This window comes from Oncorhynchus keta, chromosome 1 (assembly GCF_023373465.1).
Source record: "Oncorhynchus keta strain PuntledgeMale-10-30-2019 chromosome 1, Oket_V2, whole genome shotgun sequence".
In the NCBI taxonomy this organism is placed as follows: Eukaryota; Metazoa; Chordata; class Actinopteri; order Salmoniformes; family Salmonidae; genus Oncorhynchus; species Oncorhynchus keta.
In genome coordinates, this window is record NC_068421.1 from 70,643,564 (window position 1) to 70,664,181 (window position 20,618).

Below are 20,618 nucleotides of genomic sequence, written 5' to 3' on the forward strand. Positions count from 1 at the left end.
CCCTCTATAGATAACTATGAAGTGATCCTGTATGTTGTTGTTATCTCTTGGTTGAGAGAGATGACAGGGAGCAGCAGGAGACATATTACTCTGTAACCTCCCCAACTTCCAAACTCATCTCTTAATGCACAGACACATGAGACGTCTCATCCTACCCTTTACATGAAAATGAATACCCCCACACGGACCCCCCAAATACTACTGTCTATATGACATCATCCCCAAACATAGTGCCTTATCACTGACCTGTGGGTCTGGGTCACAGAAAAACTGTGGCTGGGCATACAGAGAGGGAGGAGACGGGGGAAACAGGGACAGAGAGCTGGAGGAGGAGAAAACGAGGAATGGAGATCATGACAATGGTGGAGAGAAGAGAAAATTAGAAAAGAGAGATAGAGATGGAGATACCTCTCCTGAGTCTGAGTGAGACAGTTTAACGTGTACAGCTGTAATCCTGTCACATGGACATGGTTCTGGGAGGAAAAACCCAACCTTGGTTTTATGAGTCCCATATGACCCTCGTCTGGTCATAAAACAGGCTTGTACACTCACACAGACTGACACACGCTTGCACATTCACATTCAAATGAACACATAGTCAAACACATAAAAACACATGGTATGTTAAAATAGACACACACACACGCACACACACGAACACACACACACACACACACACACACACACACACACACACACACACACACACACACACACACACACACACACACACACACACGAACACACACACACACACACACACACACACACACACACACACACACACACACACACACACACACACACACACACACACACACACACACACACACACACACACACACACACACACACTGTTTTACAAACCATCAGTTACTCACACTGGCAGTCACACAGTCTACACACAGTAATTCCATGAAGAATTCCTCCTTTTTAAATATCAGACAGATAATTGAATCAAGCCTTACAAGCCTTCAAAAACACAGGGTCCTGGGAGCCGCACAGGAATCCAACCCAAGACAAACAGCCCAAAATATCACACATCAAAAGGCATCTTACTGTAAGCTGAATCTAATGGTCGTGCCTTATCAAGCATGATGAGTGGCTGGAGGGAGTCATTATGCAGGTGAGCCCAGGAATGTAGCTCTGTGCTGTACTGTATCAGGCCTAGCCCTCACCTCTGACTCACAACACACAGTGAACTGATCTCAGAACTGTAACTCTTCTGTTCGGATCAAGATTAGGAGATGTGACGTATTCAAGTATATCCCAATCTCCTTTCGTCCAAGTTCATAAGATCTATCATGGTTCTATAATCAAGTGTGTTCCAGAAACGTGCTTGTAACTTTGTGTTTGAGGTGTAGTTTGTATGTGCTTGAGGTATTATCTGTGTGCTTTCGGGGTACTTTGGACGTACTGTATGTTAGCTGATGAATGCTGCGCTACGCTAGTGTGTATGTCAGTGAGTATGTGATGAGATGCGATCAGTGTTTCCAGATGATGGGAGGTAAGTGCATTTCTAAGTGTTTACCCTGAGAGCTGAACTGGAACGGAGGACACACAGAGTATCTGAAGAAGCTGTGGGAGATGTATGGTCCTGTCCCCTGTCCTTCTGTACTGTCTGTAGCTAGTCTATAGCATTACCCGCCTCCAACGTCACGACTGCTGCCTTTGTCTGGCTCCGACACACTGTAGGTCAAGTCTGGTATTTTACTTTCAACTCTCCAAACCGTCTCTCACTAATGCACTTATATAAATCTAACGCTTAATCCCCCTCTCTCTTCTCCTCTCCCTATCTACCTCCCTTTGCATTCTCTCTTTACCCTGTCTCTCCTCCCCTCCCTATCTACCTCCCTTTGCATTCTCTCTTTACCCTGTCTCTCCTCCCCTCCCTATCTACCTCCCTTTGCATTCTCTCTTTACCCTGTCTCTCCTCCTCTCCCTATCTACCTCCCTTTGCATTCTCTCTTTACCCTGTCTCTCCTCCCCTCCCTATCTACCTCCCTTTGCATTCTCTCTTTACCCTGTCTCTCCTCCCTCCCTATCTACCTCCCTTTGCATTCTCTCTTTACCCTGTCTCTCCTCCCCTCCCTATCTACCTCCCTTTGCATTCTCTCTTTACCCTGTCTCTCCTCCTCTCCCTATCTACCTCCCTTTGCATTCTCTCTTTACCCTGTCTCTCCTCCTCTCCCTATCTACCTCCCTTTGCATTCTCTCTTTACCCTGTCTCTCCTCCTCTCCCTATCTATCTCCCTTTGCATTCTCTCTTTACCCTGTCTCTCCTCCCCTCCCTATCTACCTCCCTTTGCATTCTCTCTTTACCCTGTCTCTCCTCCCCTCCCTAACTACCTCCCTTTGCATTCTCTCTTTACCCTGTCTCTCCTCCCCTCCCTATCTACCTCCCTTTGCATTCTCTCTTTACCCTGTCTCTCCTCCTCTCCCTATCGATCTCCCTTTGCATTCTCTCTTTACCCTGTCTCTCCTCCCCTCCCTATCTACCTCCCTTTGCATTCTCTATTTACCCTGTCTCTCCTCCCCTCCCTATCTATCTCCCTTTGCATTCTCTCTTTACCCTGTCTCTCCTCCTCTCCCTAACTACCTCCCTTTGCATTCTCTCTTTACCCTGTCTCTCCTCCTCTCCCTATCTATCTCCCTTTGCATTCTCTCTTTACCCTGTCTCTCCTCCTCTCCCTAACTACCTCCCTTTGCATTCTCTCTTTACCATGTCTCTCCTCCTCTCCCTATCTACCTCCCTTTGCATTCTCTCTTTACCCTGTCTCTCCTCCCTCCCTATCTATCTCCCTTTGCATTCTCTCTTTACCCTGTCTCTCCTCCTCTCCCTAACTACCTCCCTTTGCATTCTCTCTTTACCCTGTCTCTCCTCCTCTCCCTATCTATCTCCCTTTGCATTCTCTCTTTACCCTGTCTCTCCTCCTCTCCCTATCTATCTCCCTTTGCATTCTCTCTTTACTCTGTCTCTCCTCCTCTCCCTATCTATCTCCCTTTGCATTCTCTCTTTACCCTCTCTCCTCCCCTCCATATCTACCTCCCTTTGCATTCTCTCTTTACCCTGTCTCTCCTCCTCTCCCTATCTACCTCCCTTTGCATTCTCTCTTTACCCTGTCTCTCCTCCTCTCCCTATCTACCTCCCTTTGCATTCTCTCTTTACCCTGTCTCTCCTCCTCTCCCTATCGATCTCCCTTTGCATTCTCTATTTACCCTGTCTCTCCTCCCCTCCCTATCTACCTCCCTTTGCATTATCTCGTTACCATGTCTCTCCTCCTCTCCCTATCTACCTCCCTTTGCATTCTCTCTTTACCCTCTCTCCTCCCCTCCCTAACTACCTCCCTTTGCATTCTCTATTTACCCTGTCTCTCCTCCCCTCCCTATCTACCTCCCTTTGCATTCTCTCTTTACCCTGTCTCTCCTCCCCTCCCTATCTACCTCCCTTTGCATTTTCTCTTTACCCTGTCTCTCCTCCTCTCCCTATCTAACTCCCTTTGCATTCTCTCTTTACCCTGTCTCTCCTCCTCTCCCTATCTATCTCCCTTTGCATTCTCTCTTTACCCTGTCTCTCCTCCTCTCCCTATCTATCTCCCTTTGCATTCTCTCTTTACTCTGTCTCTCCTCCTCTCCCTATCTACCTCCCTTTGCATTCTCTCTTTACCCTCTCTCTCCTCAATCCTCCTTTATCTCTCTCTGGTTTGGTAAGTTGGTCATTTTGTGTACAGACCCTGAGTTGACCATATACCACAGACATCAGGATTACCCTCAATATCAGTTATAATGTTAGCACAAATAGACATGGTCATAGAATTACAGGCAATGCTGTTACTTCCCTCATACACACAAAACAAAATGTGTAAATAGTATTAGCGAAGCTGTTTGTGTGTGTGGTGAGAAGTGACTGAGCACAGGAGGACCCTCCTTGTCCTTGATGCTCCAGGCTGCCAGACAGCAGAACTGGAAAAGTCTCACCTCCAAACTTCACACCCTATCTCCAGCCCAGGGCCAGAAGTAAGGCTGGGAACCAACAGCTCGCATGGTCATGCCTGCTGTTAACACACACTGACGAACAGCAGTGACACGTGTCCATCTGAAGGATTTACTGCTGACATGCTAGTTTACTGTACTTATGTGTGCACCCCTCTGTTCAAGGTTTTTTAATGGTATTTCACACTTTTATTGACACACTTTGGAATTCAGAGGGAGATACAGGTAGGTGGGATCAACAGTGGGAGGCTCAGACGCAGGGATTGAACCCTGGTCTCCAGTGAGGAGTCTACATGTGATTGGTGCCAGGGATTATTACCACTACACCACAGCTCTGCACATCAAACATACTGTATGAAAGTGGCAGTAATGGTGCACTGTATGAGCATATGGATTGACTGACGATTGCTCTTACACTGTTACCTCACTACATTCGCAAACAGCATGGTGTTAACAACCAGAACACATCTACTCATGTATTTACACACACATATTCACATACACACACATCCTTCAACCCACAGCGTAGTGACAACTATCTGTGAGTAATAATAACTTTCACATATGCCTGCAAACAATAAAAAGACTGCATAAACACCCGCGAATCAGCTCCAAGTTATTTTAATTCTGGAAATCTGTTCCAAAGCATTGCCACGCTTGGGCTTCTTGAGGCCAATTTGCAGTCTACAAATCATTTGTAATTATATTCCGGACCGCGGCTGAATCTATTGATTATCACTATCCTAAGCTTTGTTAGTATTGACAACTACGATTTGACATGATTCTCATGCACTGCTAACAGAAGGTATGAAAGTGCCAGCTAGCGCTCCAACATGGGAGATGAAACAGGACCCTGAGGCAGATGTAAAAATGACAGCCATCCTAAAATGGGCCAAACAGTCAGCAGCAGCTACGTCATAGGTTGGTAGTGGGCTGGTCGGCTGGCTGCTATGACCTCATACTATAGCTGTTGTTCAACGGAAAGAAAGAGGAAGGGCTAATGTATCTCTTTACTACTACAGCAACATCACACTCTGCAAACATCTCTTTTAACCCCCATGTCTGTCCAGTTGTCTCAATATATGAGGATGAGGACCGAAGCCCTATGATACCATATGATGCAACTGATATGGATTACAGCTATAGCTGAGTTGTCTGTTACACTAGGAGGGAAAAAGAGTAAACATTGCTTGTGCAAATATGAGCTTTTAATTTAAACAAGAACCCTATATTAGATGATAAATTCCAACCTCAGCGTAGGGAATGCCGTGTGCTCCTGGTGATGGAAAAGCTGCCTTGTTTGGATTTCATCGCAAAATTCCTCTCTAGCTTCTCATCTTCCTCAAGTTTCCTCTGTGGTTGTGTGTGTTTGGTTTATCCCGTGCAGCCAAGGCTGCTTCCTCACAGCTGTCTCCTTCTACGTCTCACTACCGACTCATTACTCCAAGACCAGTTTAGAAAATGCTTTGTTTGCACGACAAGCAGTTATGGTGATGACAAGAAAGAACATTAAACAGAAAGCTTTTAAATAACACATCAAACACAAAACAATTAAAGCTGGAATCATTAAAAGAGAAGTTCACCCAAAATCCAGAAACTCACAAGTGATTCAATACACTGAAACTAGTTCAGTGGAGTTTGCCCTCTCCCCCTCACTCTCTCTGTAATGCTGTACTGGCTGCACTTTATACAGGAAATCAAGGGAAGAAGGCACAAAATTTCACATTAAAAAAACAACCCCACTGCGAATATAACCATAACTTTAGAGGAGGTGTCCCTGACACACACATATGCACACACACACACACACACACACACACACACACACACACACACACACACACACACACACACACACACACACACACACACACACACACACACACACACACACACACACACACACACACACACACACACACACACACACACACACACACACACACACACACCGTCCTGATGTTAAACAGGCCTCTCTCTCAGTATAAACTAGTGTATCACAGGCTGTATCACAACTGGCCATGATTGGGAGTCCCATGGGGCGGCGCACAATTGGCCCAGCGTCATCCGGGTTTGGCCGGTGTAGGCCGTCATTGTAAATAAGAATTTATTTCTTAACTTACTTGCCTAGTTAAATAAAAGTTATATAAAAAAAAATCTAATTGAAAAATGTAAAAAAAGGTTGAGGAGCTGGAGTGTACACTGAATACCAGGCGCTCAGGGACCATAGGACTCTCGCACCAAGACCACAGACAGCTGCAGTCGCCCATGACCACGGGAGACTGCGCCCAGCCAACAGGAATGCCTCTCCCAGTGGGAATGTAAAATGTTGACACTACTAGCTCATCACCAATTCATTACCCTGAGAGTGAATGTACAAAAGGCCTTTTTAGAGGTGAAGACTGGGGATCTCTTGCCAAGACCTGGCAACCCCATCATGGGAAATTAGCTTTAAAATGAGGGAGATACAAACACACCACACCTATGCAAACACACACACACACACACACACACACACACACACACACACACACACACACACACACACACACACACACACACACACACACACACACACACACACACACACACACACACACACACACACACACACAATCATGTACACACCTGAGAACACACACACTAGAGAGTAAATTATATAATGAAATTAGTGTAATGAGGAACAAAGGGTAGGGAAAATAGCACGTAGAAAATGTGGGTGCGTGAGAATGCCTTTTGAGACAAGTATGCCATAGGGTAATATGCAAAGGGTTGGGGCGGGGGGGGCAGGAAGGAAGGAAAAGCTATCTATTTAGTATCTGTGCTGGTATCTCATTTGATAAAATTAGCAGTTGATGTGCTTGTTATAATCAATCTTATCAGCAGACTCAACAGCCTTGGTTTCTCTAATGACTGCCTCGCCTGGTTCACCAAGTACTTCTCTGATAGAATTCAGTGTGTCAAATCGGAGGGCCTATTATCCGGGCCTCTGTCAGTCTCTATGGGGGTGCCACAGGGTTCAATTCTCGGGCCGACTCTCTTCTCTGTATATGTCAATGATGTCGCTCTAGCTGCTGGTGATTCTCTGATCCACCTCTATGCAGACGACACCATTCTGTATACATCTGGCCCTTCCTTGGACACTGTGTTAACTAACCTCCAAACGAGCTTCAACGCCTTGTAACACTCCTTTCATGGCCTCCAACTGCTCTTAAATGCTAGTTAAACTAAATGCATGCTCTTCAACCGATTGCTGCCCGTACCCGCCCGCCCTACTAGCATCACTACTGTGGACGATTCTTACTTAGAATATGTGGACAACTACAAATACCTAGGTGTCTGGCTAGACTGTAAACTCTCCTTCCAGACTCACATTAAGCATCTCCAATCCAAAATTCAATCTAGAATCGGCTTCCTATTTCGCACTCATGCTGCCAAACATACCCTCGTAAAACTGTCCATCCTACCGATCCTTGACTTTGGCGATGTCATTTACAAAATAGCCTCCAACACTCTACTCAGCAAATTGCATGTAGTCTATCACAGTGCCATCCATTTTGTCACCAAAGGCCCATATACTAACCACCACTGCGACCTGTATGCTCTCGTTGGCTGGCCCTCGCTTCATATTCGTCGCTAAACCCACTGGCTCCAGGTCATCTATCAGTCCTTGCTGGGTAAAGCCCCACCTTATCTCATCTCACTGGTCACCATAGAAACACCCACCCGTAGCCCGCGCTCCAGCAGGTATATTTCACTGGTCATCCCCAAAGCCAACACCCACTTTGGCCACCTTTCCTTCCAGTTCTCTGCTGCCAATGACTGGAACGAATTGCAAAAATCACTGAAGATGGAGACATATCTCCCTCACTAACTTTAAGCAACAGCTGTCAGAGCAGCTTACCGATCACTGTACCTGTACACAGCCTATCTGTAAATAGAACACCCAACTACCTCATCCCCATATTGTCATTTATTTTTTTGCTCTTTTGCACCCCAGTATCTGTACCTGCACATCATCATCAGTGTTAATGCTAAATTGTAATTATTTCGCCACTATGGCCTATTTATTGCCTTACCTCCCTAATCTTACTACATTTGCACACACTGTACATACATTTTTCTATTGTATTATTGACTGTACATTTGTTTATTCCATGTGTAACTCTGTGTTGTTGTTTTTGTCACTGCTTTGCTTTATCTTGGCCAGGTCGCAGTTGTAAATGAGAACTGGCCTACCTGGTTAAATAAAGGTGAAATAAAAAATCATGACCTTCCTAAGAAGTTGCTATGACAGATAATAAACATTGTCCATATTACCAAGGCTATCTCCACAGCCAGGTATCTATGGACAGATGTCTCTTTACTACTAGCAACATCGCACTCTGCCAACATCTCCTTTATCCCCTCTCCCCTATCACTCTCACTCTCTTTTCTCTTTTCTCATTTCAATCTCACATCTACCCATGTCTGTCCAGTTGTCTCAATATATGAGGATGAGGACCGAAGCCCTATGGTACCATATGATGTAGCTGATATGGATTACAGCTATAGCTGAGTTATCTGTTACACAAGGAGGGGGGGGGGGTAGTAAACATCGGCCGTGCAAATATGAGCTTTTAATTTAAACAAGAACCCTATATTAGATGATAAATTCCAACCTCAGCGTAGGGAATGCCGTGTGCTCCTGGTGATGGAAAAGCTGCCTTGTTTGGATTTCATCGCAAAATTCCTCTCTAGCTTCTCATCTTCCTCAAGTTTCCTCTGTGGTTGTGTGTGTTTGGTTTATTGGTATGTCTTTCTTAAAATATTATAATTAAATAGTAAGGAATATGCAGGTTAAATGCTAAACATTCTGTACATTTTGATGAACCATCATCACCTTTAGCTGCAAGGCAGTGAGATAGCCGTTGTTCACTGCATCCATGTGATACTTTGCCTTAGCATATCACCCCTGATATCAGAGTACAGGGTATTTCCCAAAACACATCCCCTCTGCAACTCCTGGGGTACAACCGCAGGGAACAGATGTGACTGTGACACAGACACACAGGGAGGTATATTCATCCTTAAAATCCTCACACAGGCAGGGAGGTAACTTCATCCTTAAAATCCTCACACACATGCAGACCCCACTTGGCCTCTGTAAACAAACCCTGCATGCATAAATCCATACAGCGCCTACAAGGCCTTTGTGCAAATTACACTGTCTGCTATGCCAAACCCAATGTTTACATACTGGCATGCCTCTCCACACCTGGAACTGATTGGGTGTATTGTAGAGGTATAAGATCCCTGTACAGCTCGAATGAAGATGTTACTTATTCCTTGTCTGCAATGTAGGAGGGGATATGATCTCTCAAATCAAATCAAATCAAAATGTACTTGCCACATGCGCCAAATACAACCGGTGTAGACCTTACAGTGAAATGCTTACTTACAAGCCCTTAAGCAACAATGCTTTAAGAAGTTAATAAAAAACTAAATGTGTTAAGTAAAAAATAGATAAGTAAGATATAGAAAATAGATAACAAAGGTAACAAAAATGTAACAGCATCAGTAAAATAACAAGCAAGGCTATATACAGGGGGTTCCGGTACAGAGTCAATGTGCGGGGGCACCGGTAAGTCGAGGTAATTGAGGTAATATGTACATATATATGTACAGGTAGAGGTAAAGTGACTATGCATAGATTATAAACAGTGAGTAGCAGCAGCATATAAGAGGGGTCTGGGTAGCCATTTGATTAGCTGTAATGGGAGTCTTATGGCTTGGGGTGGAATCTGTTAAGAAGCCTTTAGGACCTCGACTTGGCACTCCGATACCACTTGCCGTGCGGTAGCAGAGAGAACAGTCTATGACTAGGGTGGCTGGCGTCTTTGACAATTTTTAGGGCCTTCCTCTGACACCGCATGATATAGAGGTCATAGTGCCCACGAAGCTCATCAATAAGCTGAGGATCCTGGGACTAAACACCTCCCTCTGCAACTGGATCCTGGACTTCCTGATGGGCTGCCCCAGGTGGTAAGGGTAGGTACACAACACATCCACCACACTGATCCTCAACACAGGGGCCCCTCAGGAGTGTGTACTTAGTCCCCTCCTGTACTCCCTGTTCACCCACGACTGCGTGGCCAAACACGTCTCCAACACCATCATTAAGTTTGCTGACGACACAAGTGGTAGGCCTGATCACAATGAAGAGACAGCCTATATGGGCGAGGTCAGAGAACTGTCAGTGTGGTGGCAAGACAGCAGCAACTCCGTCAATGTGAGCAAGACAAAGGAGCTGATCGTGGACAACATAAAAAGACGGGACGAACAGGCCCCCATTAACATTGATGGGGTTGTAGTGGAGCGGGTTGACAGTTTCTAGTTCCTTGGTGTCCACATCACCAACGAACTATCATGGTCCAAACACACCAAGACAGTCGTGAAGAGAGCACGACAAAACTTTTTCCCCTCAGGAGACTGAAAAGATTTGACATGGGTCCCCAGATCCTCAAAAAGTTCTACAGCTGCACCATCGAGAGTATCCTGACCAGTTGTATCACCGCCTGGTATGGCAACTGCTCGGCATCTGACCGTAAGGCGCTACAGAGGGTAGTGCGTACGGCCCAGTACCCTGGGGCCAAGCTTCCTGCCATCCAGGAAGTGTCAGAGGAAAGCCTATACAATTGTCAAAGATTCCAGTCACCCAGGTCATGGACTGTTTTCTCTGCTGCCGCACGACAAGCGGACAAGCGGTACCGGAGCGCCACGTCTAGGACCAAAATCTCCTTAACAGCTTCTACCCCCAAGCCATAAGACTGCTGAACAATTTATCAAATGGCAACCGGACTATTTACGTTTACCCCCCCATTTGTTTTGTACACTGCTGCTACTCACTGTTTATTATAACCTGTAACCCGCACACTGACTCGGTACTGGTACCCCCTGTATATAGCCTCGTTATTGTTATTTTATTGTCTTACTTTTTACAATTTTTTACTTTAGTTTATTTGGTAAATATTTTCTAAACTATTCTTGCACTGCGCTGTTGGTTAAGGGCTTGTATGTAAGCATTTCACGGTAAGGTCTACACTTTTTGTATTCGGCGCATGTGACAAATAAAGTTTGATTTGATTTGAATAGTCTTCACCAGGATACGAGGCCTGTTCTCTTTATACCACACACCAGTCCCAGAGGAATTCTGAATGTTATTGTGTGTCTGTCCTAGTGAGTGAGACGGATGAAGAGCAGAGGAACAGTGTGTTTATGAAACGCCTTAGCTCAGTCTTTTAACCCCACTCTATTTACCCTGATACACCATCCATTTACCTGGAGAACACACTAAATATACACAACTGAAGCAGTTGTCTGGATGTTGAGGTGGAAAACCCCTGACATTTGTTCATACCAGTGAAACCAACACCAGTAGATGTTCTTACATATCTGTTTCAACATGTTGTCAACATATTCATTTAATACTGGGATGTCATTTGAACTTCATAGACATTGCAAATTCCATTGGGGACTGTGAAGTCATTATGCAACATCTTTATGAATTATAAACACCATAGTGCCACCTAGTGTCAATAGACAGAAAACAAGTCAAGCCTTAAAAGTGGGTATCTGCAGGATAAAATAAGTGACAAAACATCTGTGTGACGTTCTATCCAGATCCCTATGACTTGAAGTAAACAAGACATCAGTTCCACATGAACAATGCATATATCATTCAAGACTTCTAAACATCCAAATCACAATCTCAGACTGATTTTACAAGCAGCATTCACACATAAATCAACTATGCTGAACAAAAATATGAACGCAACATGTAAAGTGTTGGTCCCATGTTTCATGAGCTGAAATAAAAGATCCCAGAAATGTTCCAAACAAACAAAAAGCTTATTTTTCTCACATTTGTTTAGTGAGCATTTCTCCTTTGCCAAGTTAATCCATCCACCTGACAGGTGTGGCATATCAAGAAGCAGATTAAACAGCATGATCATTACACAGGTTTACCCAGTGCAGGTTACAATTAAAAGCCACACTAAAATGTGCAGTTTTGTCACATAACACAATGCCACAGATGCCTCAAGTTTTGAAGGAACATGCAATTGGCATGCTGACTGCATGAATGTCCACCAGAGATGTTGCCAGAGATTTTAATATTCATTTCTCTACCATAAGGCGTCATTGTAGTGAATTTGGCAGTACGTCCAACCGGCCTCACAACTGCAGACCACGTGTAATCACGCCAGCCCAGAATCTCCACATCCGTCTTCTTCACCTGCGGGATCGTCTGAGACCAGCCATCCGGACAGCTGAAGAAACTGTGAGTTTGCACAACCAATGCATTTCTGCACAAACTGTCAGAAACCGTCTCAGGGAAGCTAATTTGCATAATCGTGACCTGACTGCAGTTTGGCGTCATAACCGACTTCAGTGGGCAAATGCTCACCTTGGATGGCCACTGGCACGCTGGAGAAGTGTGCTCTTCACGGACGAATCCCGGTTTCAACTGTAATGGCAGATGGCAGATGGCAGATAGCATTGTGTGGGCGAGTGGTTTGCTGGTGTCAACGTTCACAAGGGGGTTATAGAATGGCTATGGCATAAGCTTCAGACCTTGAACACAATTGCATTTGATCGATGGCAATTTAAATGCACAGAGATACCGTGAAGAGATCCTGAGGTTCATTGATCGGGAAGAGATCCTGAGGTTCATTGTCATGCCATTCATCCACCGCCATCACCACATGTTTCAGCATGATAATGCTCGGCCCCATGTTGTAAGGATCTGTACACAATTCCTGGAAGCTGAACATTTCCCATTTCTTCCATGGCCTGTATACTCACCAGTCATGTCACCCATTGAGCATGTTTGGGATGCTCTGGATTGATGTGTACGTAAGCGTGTTCTAGTTCCCGCCAATATCCAGCAACGTCACACAGCCATTGAAGAGGAGTGGAAAAACATTCTACAGGTCACAATCAACAGTATGATCAACTCTATTTGAAGGTGATGTTGCGCTGCATGAGGCAAATGGTGGTCACACCAGATACTAACTGTTTTTCTGATCCACACCCATACCTTTTTTGTTAAGGGATCTGTGACCAACAGATGCATATCTGTATTCCCAGTCATGTGAAATCCATAGGTTAAGGCCTAATGAATTTATTCAATTGACTGATTTCCTTATCTGAACTGTAACCCAGTAACATCTTTGAAATTGTTGCATGTTGCGTTTATATTTTTGTTCAGTGTGTATATAGGTTAGGGAAAACACAAAACAAAAACAATATTCCAGTCTCAGCCCATATTAACCTCTCCCCCTCTTCCTCTCCTTTTCACTCTCCCCCTCTCCATGACTGCATTGCTACACTGGCCGTGTCTGAATAATCACACTAGCATACTAAATAGTATGTGAAATTTTGAAAATAGTACTCTGAATGCTTAATCTAATGCGCGATTGCATTGACTCCCACCATTCCTTCATTTTGGTACAGGGCGTAAATTTATGGACTCGGAAAGGACTAGTGAATTCTATTACATCAAACGCCAAAATGAGTATGCAGTTTAAGTATGTGGTACAGTACACTAGTATGGGTATTCGGGCATGGCCACTGTCTCCTATTGGTCAAATACAACACTACACTACAACCTTCATATTTCCCAAGAAGGTGTGGAGAGGTGAAGAGGTAGAGAGTGACAGAAAACGCTGTGTCATGACATTGCTTGCGTTTCAGGGCCTAGCTCCTGTTGGCCTGGAGACTATTTATACAGCAGAGGAAGAGGCCCCTTATAGCTCACCAGGACAGGAGAGAACCATATCAGAACCATGGCCCCCCAGGCCTCTCACCCTTTGTACTCTGTTAGTCAACCTCAACCAGGCAGGATGAAGGCCTTCTCCTCTAAATGAACCCCACGCCGGGCCTCAACTAGACAATAACAAATAAAGGCTTGTACAGCCTGAGTCCATTGGGCACAGTAAAATAATTTCTGTTTGAAAAGTGTCTCAGCTTAGTTTCCAAATCCCTACAGCCAGGGGGTGCTATATTATTATTTATTTTAAAGAGCAGAACGACTGCCCAGGATGAAACTCCCTGACCTGACAATGTCTCCACTAGCACCTGGTCGCAAGGCTTATCGGTTACTGTCGTTACACACAGTGTAACTGTCCCAACCCCACAGCAGGTGTTCTGTGGAGGCCTTGTCGACACCCTACAGCTCTCACCTCCTACCTCCTCCCGCTCCCTCAACATCCCACTCCCACACCCATTGAGCAACCCTATCTCTGACTGAAGGCTCTGCTTCCTACCACAGACACCACTCTATATGAGTATGTGCCCAAGTGTTTAAGTTGGATCTTTTTTGCCATATATCCAAATCCTCTCACAACAAAACTCCAAAGTTACCACATGTCCAAATGGGGAGTCAGTCACATTAAGTTGGTAGCAACTTAACTAGGGAAGATGGGCTCGTGGTAATGGCTGGAGAGGAATCAGTGGAATGGTATCAAATACATCAAACATGGTTTGATACCATTTCATTTGCTTCGTTCCATCCATTATTATGAGCCGTCCTCCCCTCATCAGCCTCCACTGGAGTCAGTGTGTTTCATTTGACTCCCTTACTGAGGGGGATCATTTCAAAAGTATCCATCATGGAGATCCACTTCCCTTAGAGGTGAAGGAAGTTGGTGTAAGACCAACAAGAGGATCAACTGCCTTGCAACGCTAGCATTAAATGTAGTATGATGACAGAGTTCTGATCTTTACCCACTACATCAAATGGGTAACACACACCATTGGAGATCTTAATAAAAGGATAAACAGATATACAGTAGCATACAAATACACTTGAGTTTATGTTGAGGAACATGCAGCAGTCATATTTACTATACTGTTAATGCACACAATGAATCTCTTGTGTTCTACGACTGGTGTTAACCGTCTCATTCTACTGATCACCAATATGATCACAACCAAATCAGACTTCCACCAAGCACCATTCTCCTTACCTGACCAGCGGCTGAGGGATTCCTGCCACCCTGCACTCCAGTCGGATGGGGTGTCCCTCTGCCACCTCCTGGCTCTTCAGCTTCTGGGTGAAGTGTGGCAATGACAGGTCTCCATCTACACTCTGTGCTCCACTGAGCTTCTCCCCCATCAACTGGGCTCCACTGAGCTTCTCCCCCATCAACTGGGCTCCACTGTGCTGCTGCTCCCCCATCAACTGGGCTCCACTGAGCTTCTCCCCCATCAACTGGGCTCCACTGTGCTGCTGCTCCCCCATCAACTTGGCTCCACTGTGCTGCTGCTCCCCCATCAACTGGGCTCCACTGTGCTGCTGCTCCCCCATCAACTTGGCTCCACTGTGCTGCTGCTCCCCCATCAACTGGGCTCCACTGTGCTGCTGCTTCCCCAACAACTGGGTTCCACTGTGCTGCTGCTTCCCCATCAACTGGGCTCCACTGTGCTGCTGCTTCCCCAACAACTGGGTTCCACTGTGCTGCTGCTCCCCCATCAACTGGGATTCACTGTGCTGCTGCTCCCCCATCAACTGGGCTCCACTGTGCTGCTGCTCCCCCATCAACTGGGCTCCACTGTGCTGCTGCTTCCCCATCAACTGGGCTTCACTGTGCTGCTGCTTCCCCATCAACTGAGCTCCACTGTGCTGCTGCTTCCTCATCAACATGGCTCCACTGTGCTGCTGCTCCCCCATCAACTGGGCTCCACTGTGCTGCTGCTTCCCCATCAACATGGCTCCACTGTGCTGCTGCTCCCCCATCAACTGGGCTTCACTGTGCTGCTGCTCCCCCATCAACTGAGCTCCACTGTGCTGCTGCTTCCCCATCAACATGGCTCCACTGTGCTGCTGCTCCCCCATCAACTGGGCTCCACTGTGCTGCTGCTTCCCCATCAACATGGCTCCACTGTGCTGCTGCTCCCCCATCAACTGGGCTTCACTGTGCTGCTGCTCCCCCATCAACTGAGCTCCACTGTGCTGCTGCTTCCCCATCAACTGGGCTCCACTGTGCTGCTGCTTCCCCATCAACTGAGCTCCACTGTGCTGCTGCTTCCCCATTAACTGGGCTTCACTGTGCTGCTGCTCCCCCATCAACTGGGCTTCACTGTGCTGCTGCTCCCCCATCAACTGAGCTCCACTGTGCTGCTGCTTCCCCATCAACTGGGCTCCACTGTGCTGCTGCTTCCCCATCAACTGGGCTCCACTGTGCTGCTGCTTCCCCATCAACGGGGCTCCACTGTGTTGCTGCTTCCCCATCAACTCATTCACACTCATCAGATTGGAGACAATTGGAACCCCCGTCACACTCAGAGGAGGGACACCCTTCACACCCATTCCACCCATCATGCTTGCTAGCTGGATACCCAAGCCTGGCTCACACTGCTGTGGTGCCCCCTGTTGGATGAGAGGCTGTGGGGGGACAGAGGCAGAGCCCTGGGGGGCCGGCCAGTGGCTCTTAGGAGACAGATACCCGCTGTCGGGAGATGAGGAGTCTTCCTCCCCCATATGCTCCGGCCGGGCGGAGCCTTTAAAGATGGAGGACAGCTCCTCGATGAAGGTGGCAGCACGGCTACAGAACTCAGTGGCGGAGGCAGCCCGTTCATTCAGCTCTAAGCCCTCGTGGACCAGTCGGGGTTTGTCCTGCTTGTAGACTGGGGTGATGTTCTTGTGGCAGACAAACTTCTCAGGCAAGGCCATGGCTTCGCATGTGGCCTGTATGGGCCTGCTGAGGTGGAAACTCTGGCTGGAGGTGACTTTGACTGAGTGACTGTCATCTGGGGAGTGGGCTTTGGTTTGGTGGGGGAAGCTGGTGCTTTTGGTCAGGTATTCTGTGGTGTTGAAGGGGGTGGGGGAGGGGAAGTAGAGAGCCGGCTCCTGGGTTCTGGGAATAGGAGAGACAGTGACTCCCCGGTCTTCTGCATCACTGAAGGCCTCCCGAGCCAGGTCCAGGCTGCGGTTGATCTCGTCTTGGCTGAGGAAGGCGGTAAGATCTGAAAACTCCCCAACTCCGGCGTCCATATCCGCCATAGAGTCCAGGTATAGATCCCCATCAGACGACGTCTCTGAGAACACCCCTCCGTCTCCCTCTAGAACCCTGCCCCCATCCTTCATAAGCAGAGAGAGGGGGAGGGACTGATTCCATCTCCCGTCCTGCATCCTGAAACACACACACACAAACATGACATTCAGTTAACACAGTAGATATAGCCAGACACTAATTATAAACAACATACACATAGTCATCTGAATAAATAAAAACAGACCTCACAGTGAACAGCAACACACCCTCCCTCATCAACCTACAGTTGAGGATGATTTAGGCTGGCATTCTTTGGGCTCAGCTGGTTGGTATTAACAAAGGCTTTTGGGAGGTCAAAGTGTGCATGACTGGCATTTGTCACCATCCCTCCCTCTCCCTAATTGTCTATTTCCCTCACTCTCCTCTCGCTTCCTTATTCTTCTCTCTCTCTCTCCCTCTTTATCTGTCTCTGCAACAATTCACTACAAGTATAAAATATTTAAAGTTTTAACCATGATAATTAGAGATTTACTGTCCATACACTTCAAAAGACTAGATAAACTACAGCGGCAGCCACACAAACACACACACCCACGTGTGCGCACCTTCACAGTGGGATTGTTTTGTTTTGCTCATACCACACATTTATGAAACTCTCCACTGACAGTGGTCAATAGCTCAAGCATAGCTCTGTCACTTCCTAAACAGGTGGTCTGGAACACACATCAGATGAAAGGCGAAGCATCTATATGCATATGTAGAATGTGCTTGGGAACATAGGTGTGTACAGTAGGCATGTGAGCTCCATGACTATAATGTAGAGGGGAATCTACTATAATGTAGAGGATGGAGCATGTGAATGCAACCGTACTTGCAATAGTCACTCTGTATAGAAGTGAGTGTGTTTGTGTGTCAGTATCGTATACTGTACATATACGAGTGTTGCATTCTGCCTTCTATGGCGTCCAGGAGACCAGGTGTTGTTATTTTGAATCCCCTTGGGCCATGTTTCACAGCAGCAGCACAACCCCACCCTCAATAAGGCCCCTTTAAACACACTGTAGTATAACCCATACACGAGCTCACACAAGACACACACATGCATACAAACATATGTATACACAGTCAGGCACAAGGGATAATATTCTCTTCAGAGGCTGTTATTTTCCATGTGAAAGATGCATTAACTATACTACATTGATTAAATATGAATGGGGAATATAAAAAAATATTAAAACTAATTGACAAAAGGTCAATGACTACTGTCAATGGTCATTGTCATCAATGCCGTCAATTACAGAATAGAACAGAGTACGTAATTTCTGCTATCAGTGTTCAATAACTATGTACTTAGTACATCCATTTTAATGTACTTTAACATAACTTTAATATCTTGTGAAAATAACCATATTTTACGAGCAGCCCTGGCACTAACCTGATCTCAAATGCAAAAGTGAGTATCCTCACATACACTGACAGTAAATTGATATCAACAGATTTTTCTAAGCGTTTTTCTAATATCCAAAATTCAAAGGATCTCTTGATTGCTGATAAGCCGTAAGTAGCATTTCAATATAAAACAAAGGAAACAACAGCGCCTCCAGGACATTCCACTGATAATGTCAACAAGAAATGAGAAAGGACAGCCTTACCTTCAAGTTTTTGTCCAAAGGTATTGTCCCAGTCTAGTAGTTCCAGTTTGCTGTTAAGATTATATGTCTGTGAGAATAGACAGAAGCGTATTTTCCCAGCAGAGTAGCTTTATTGGTCGGGCAGTGAGTGCGAGCACTGTGAGCAGGTCCAGCTCTACTTGAGTGGTTCCTCCAGTGTGGCCTGCTGTCCCATCTGTCCCAGCATCTGACCACTCACTGTGTCTGGCTATATTTGGCCCCGGGCTCAGATTTCACAGCCAGAATGCTGGTGAGAGAGAGAAGAAGAGAGAGAGAGAGAGAGAGAGAGAGAGAGAGAGAGAGAGAGAGAGAGAGAGAGAGAGAGAGAGAGAGAGAGAGAGAGAGAGAGGTGTGGGGTAATTTGAGAAAATCACAGGGGTGCAATGTTTTCTACTGATGACAATAAATACAGTACCTCAATACGCAGAACAAAATACTCACACATACACACATAACATCTGACACATGGAACTGAGGGGCTTTTCTATTTGTACCTTACCATGTTGAACTGTCAAACCCACACAGCTGGTGGTCATGAAAAATGTGTGTACTCTGCTACCTACAGAGTACATGCATCTATCTGTACCATCCCACTGGGCACAGGTGTCAATTCAATGTCTATTCCACATTGGTTCAATGTAATTGAATTGAAATGACTTGGAAACAATGTTGATTCAACCAGTATATGCCCAGTGGGATAAATAGGGTGGAGGAGGAAGTTCAGGCTCTCTCAGTCACAGGCTAGATTAGGAACTGATGCTGATCTTAGCTCAAAGCTTGACATCACCCTTCTCTCTGAACTGTAACTCTGCTTTATTGTGGCCAGTTGAGTTCACTCCTCGACCCGAGATCTGCTGCTGAGCCTCTGAACAAGCTATTATTAGTATACTAGACTCTTCAGTGTTATTATTATAGCCTCGTCAGTGTTATTAGTATAGCCACTTCAGTGTTATTAGTATAGACTCTTCAGTGTTATTAGTATAGACTCTTCAGTGTTATTAGTATAGACTCTTCAGTGTTATTAGTATAGACTCTTCAGTGTTATTAGTATAGACTCTTCAGTGTTATTAGTATAGACTCTTCAGTGTTATTAGTATAGACACTTCAGTGTTATTAGTATAGACACTTCAGTGTTATTAGTATAGACTCTTCAGCGTTATTAGTATAGACACTTCAGCGTTATTAGTATAGACTCTTCAGTGTTATTAGTATAGACTCTTCAGTGTTATTAGTATAGACACTTCAGTGTTATTAGTATAGACTCTTGAGTGTTATTAGTATAGACTCTTCAGTGTTATTAGTATAGACTCTTGAGTGTTATTAGTATAGACTCTTCAGTGTTATTAGTATAGACACTTCAGTGTTATTAGTATAGACACTTCAGTGTTATTAGTATAGACTCTTCAGTGTTATTAGTATAGTCTCTTCCATGTATGAGCGTTTTTTGCACAATGGAGGTTGGGGACCAGGGTAACTTATGGTCAAAGTTCATTGCCTTCTCTGAGCCTCCATCCTCTCCAGCAACCTTGAAATACTCTCTGGCCTCTCTCGCAGGCTGTGCCTCAATGATACCTCGAAATTGTATACCCTGAGTGACTGGTAGTAACCCAGTTCTCTGCTTGAGCTCGATTTATCCACTTCACTTGGAAAAGTTGATGGCCGACGCATCTCATGGTTGGGTTAAAAGGGCACAGACACATTCTGACTCTGCAGCCTCACTTGGTCTATTTGTGGGCCGATGTCGCAGACGGTTGATCCTAACAGCGCAGAGCTATTCCGGTTCTCCAACTGTCTACTGATTACAGTTAAGTGCTAGTGACAGGGCAGGGAGGAATGTCCATTGGACTGCTCTCTCAAACCATCAACCCCCCTCACACACACACACACACACACACACACACACACACACACACACACA

At 45.7% G+C, this 20,618-nt stretch overlaps 1 protein-coding gene across 7 annotated transcripts in view; it reads right to left on the reverse strand.

The window, feature by feature from the left end:
* Positions 1-18,879, reverse strand: part of palld (palladin, cytoskeletal associated protein) — a 108,935-nt gene extending 90,056 nt beyond the window's left edge. For 5 of the 7 annotated variants that reach the window (XM_052459857.1, XM_052459873.1, XM_052459855.1 and 2 more), the window contains exons 1-2: positions 18,683-18,878; positions 15,003-17,168 (exon numbers count right to left, since the gene is read on the reverse strand). In XM_052459857.1, coding sequence (XP_052315817.1) covers positions 15,003-17,167 — 2,165 coding nt within the window. In that variant the 5' untranslated portion in view covers position 17,168; positions 18,683-18,878. Of the gene's footprint in view, positions 1-5,243; positions 5,266-15,002; positions 17,169-18,682 lie in introns of those variants that run through there. The other 2 variants (XM_052459879.1, XM_052459885.1) reach the window with 2 other exon arrangements.
* Positions 18,880-20,618: the final 1,739 nt, after the last annotated feature.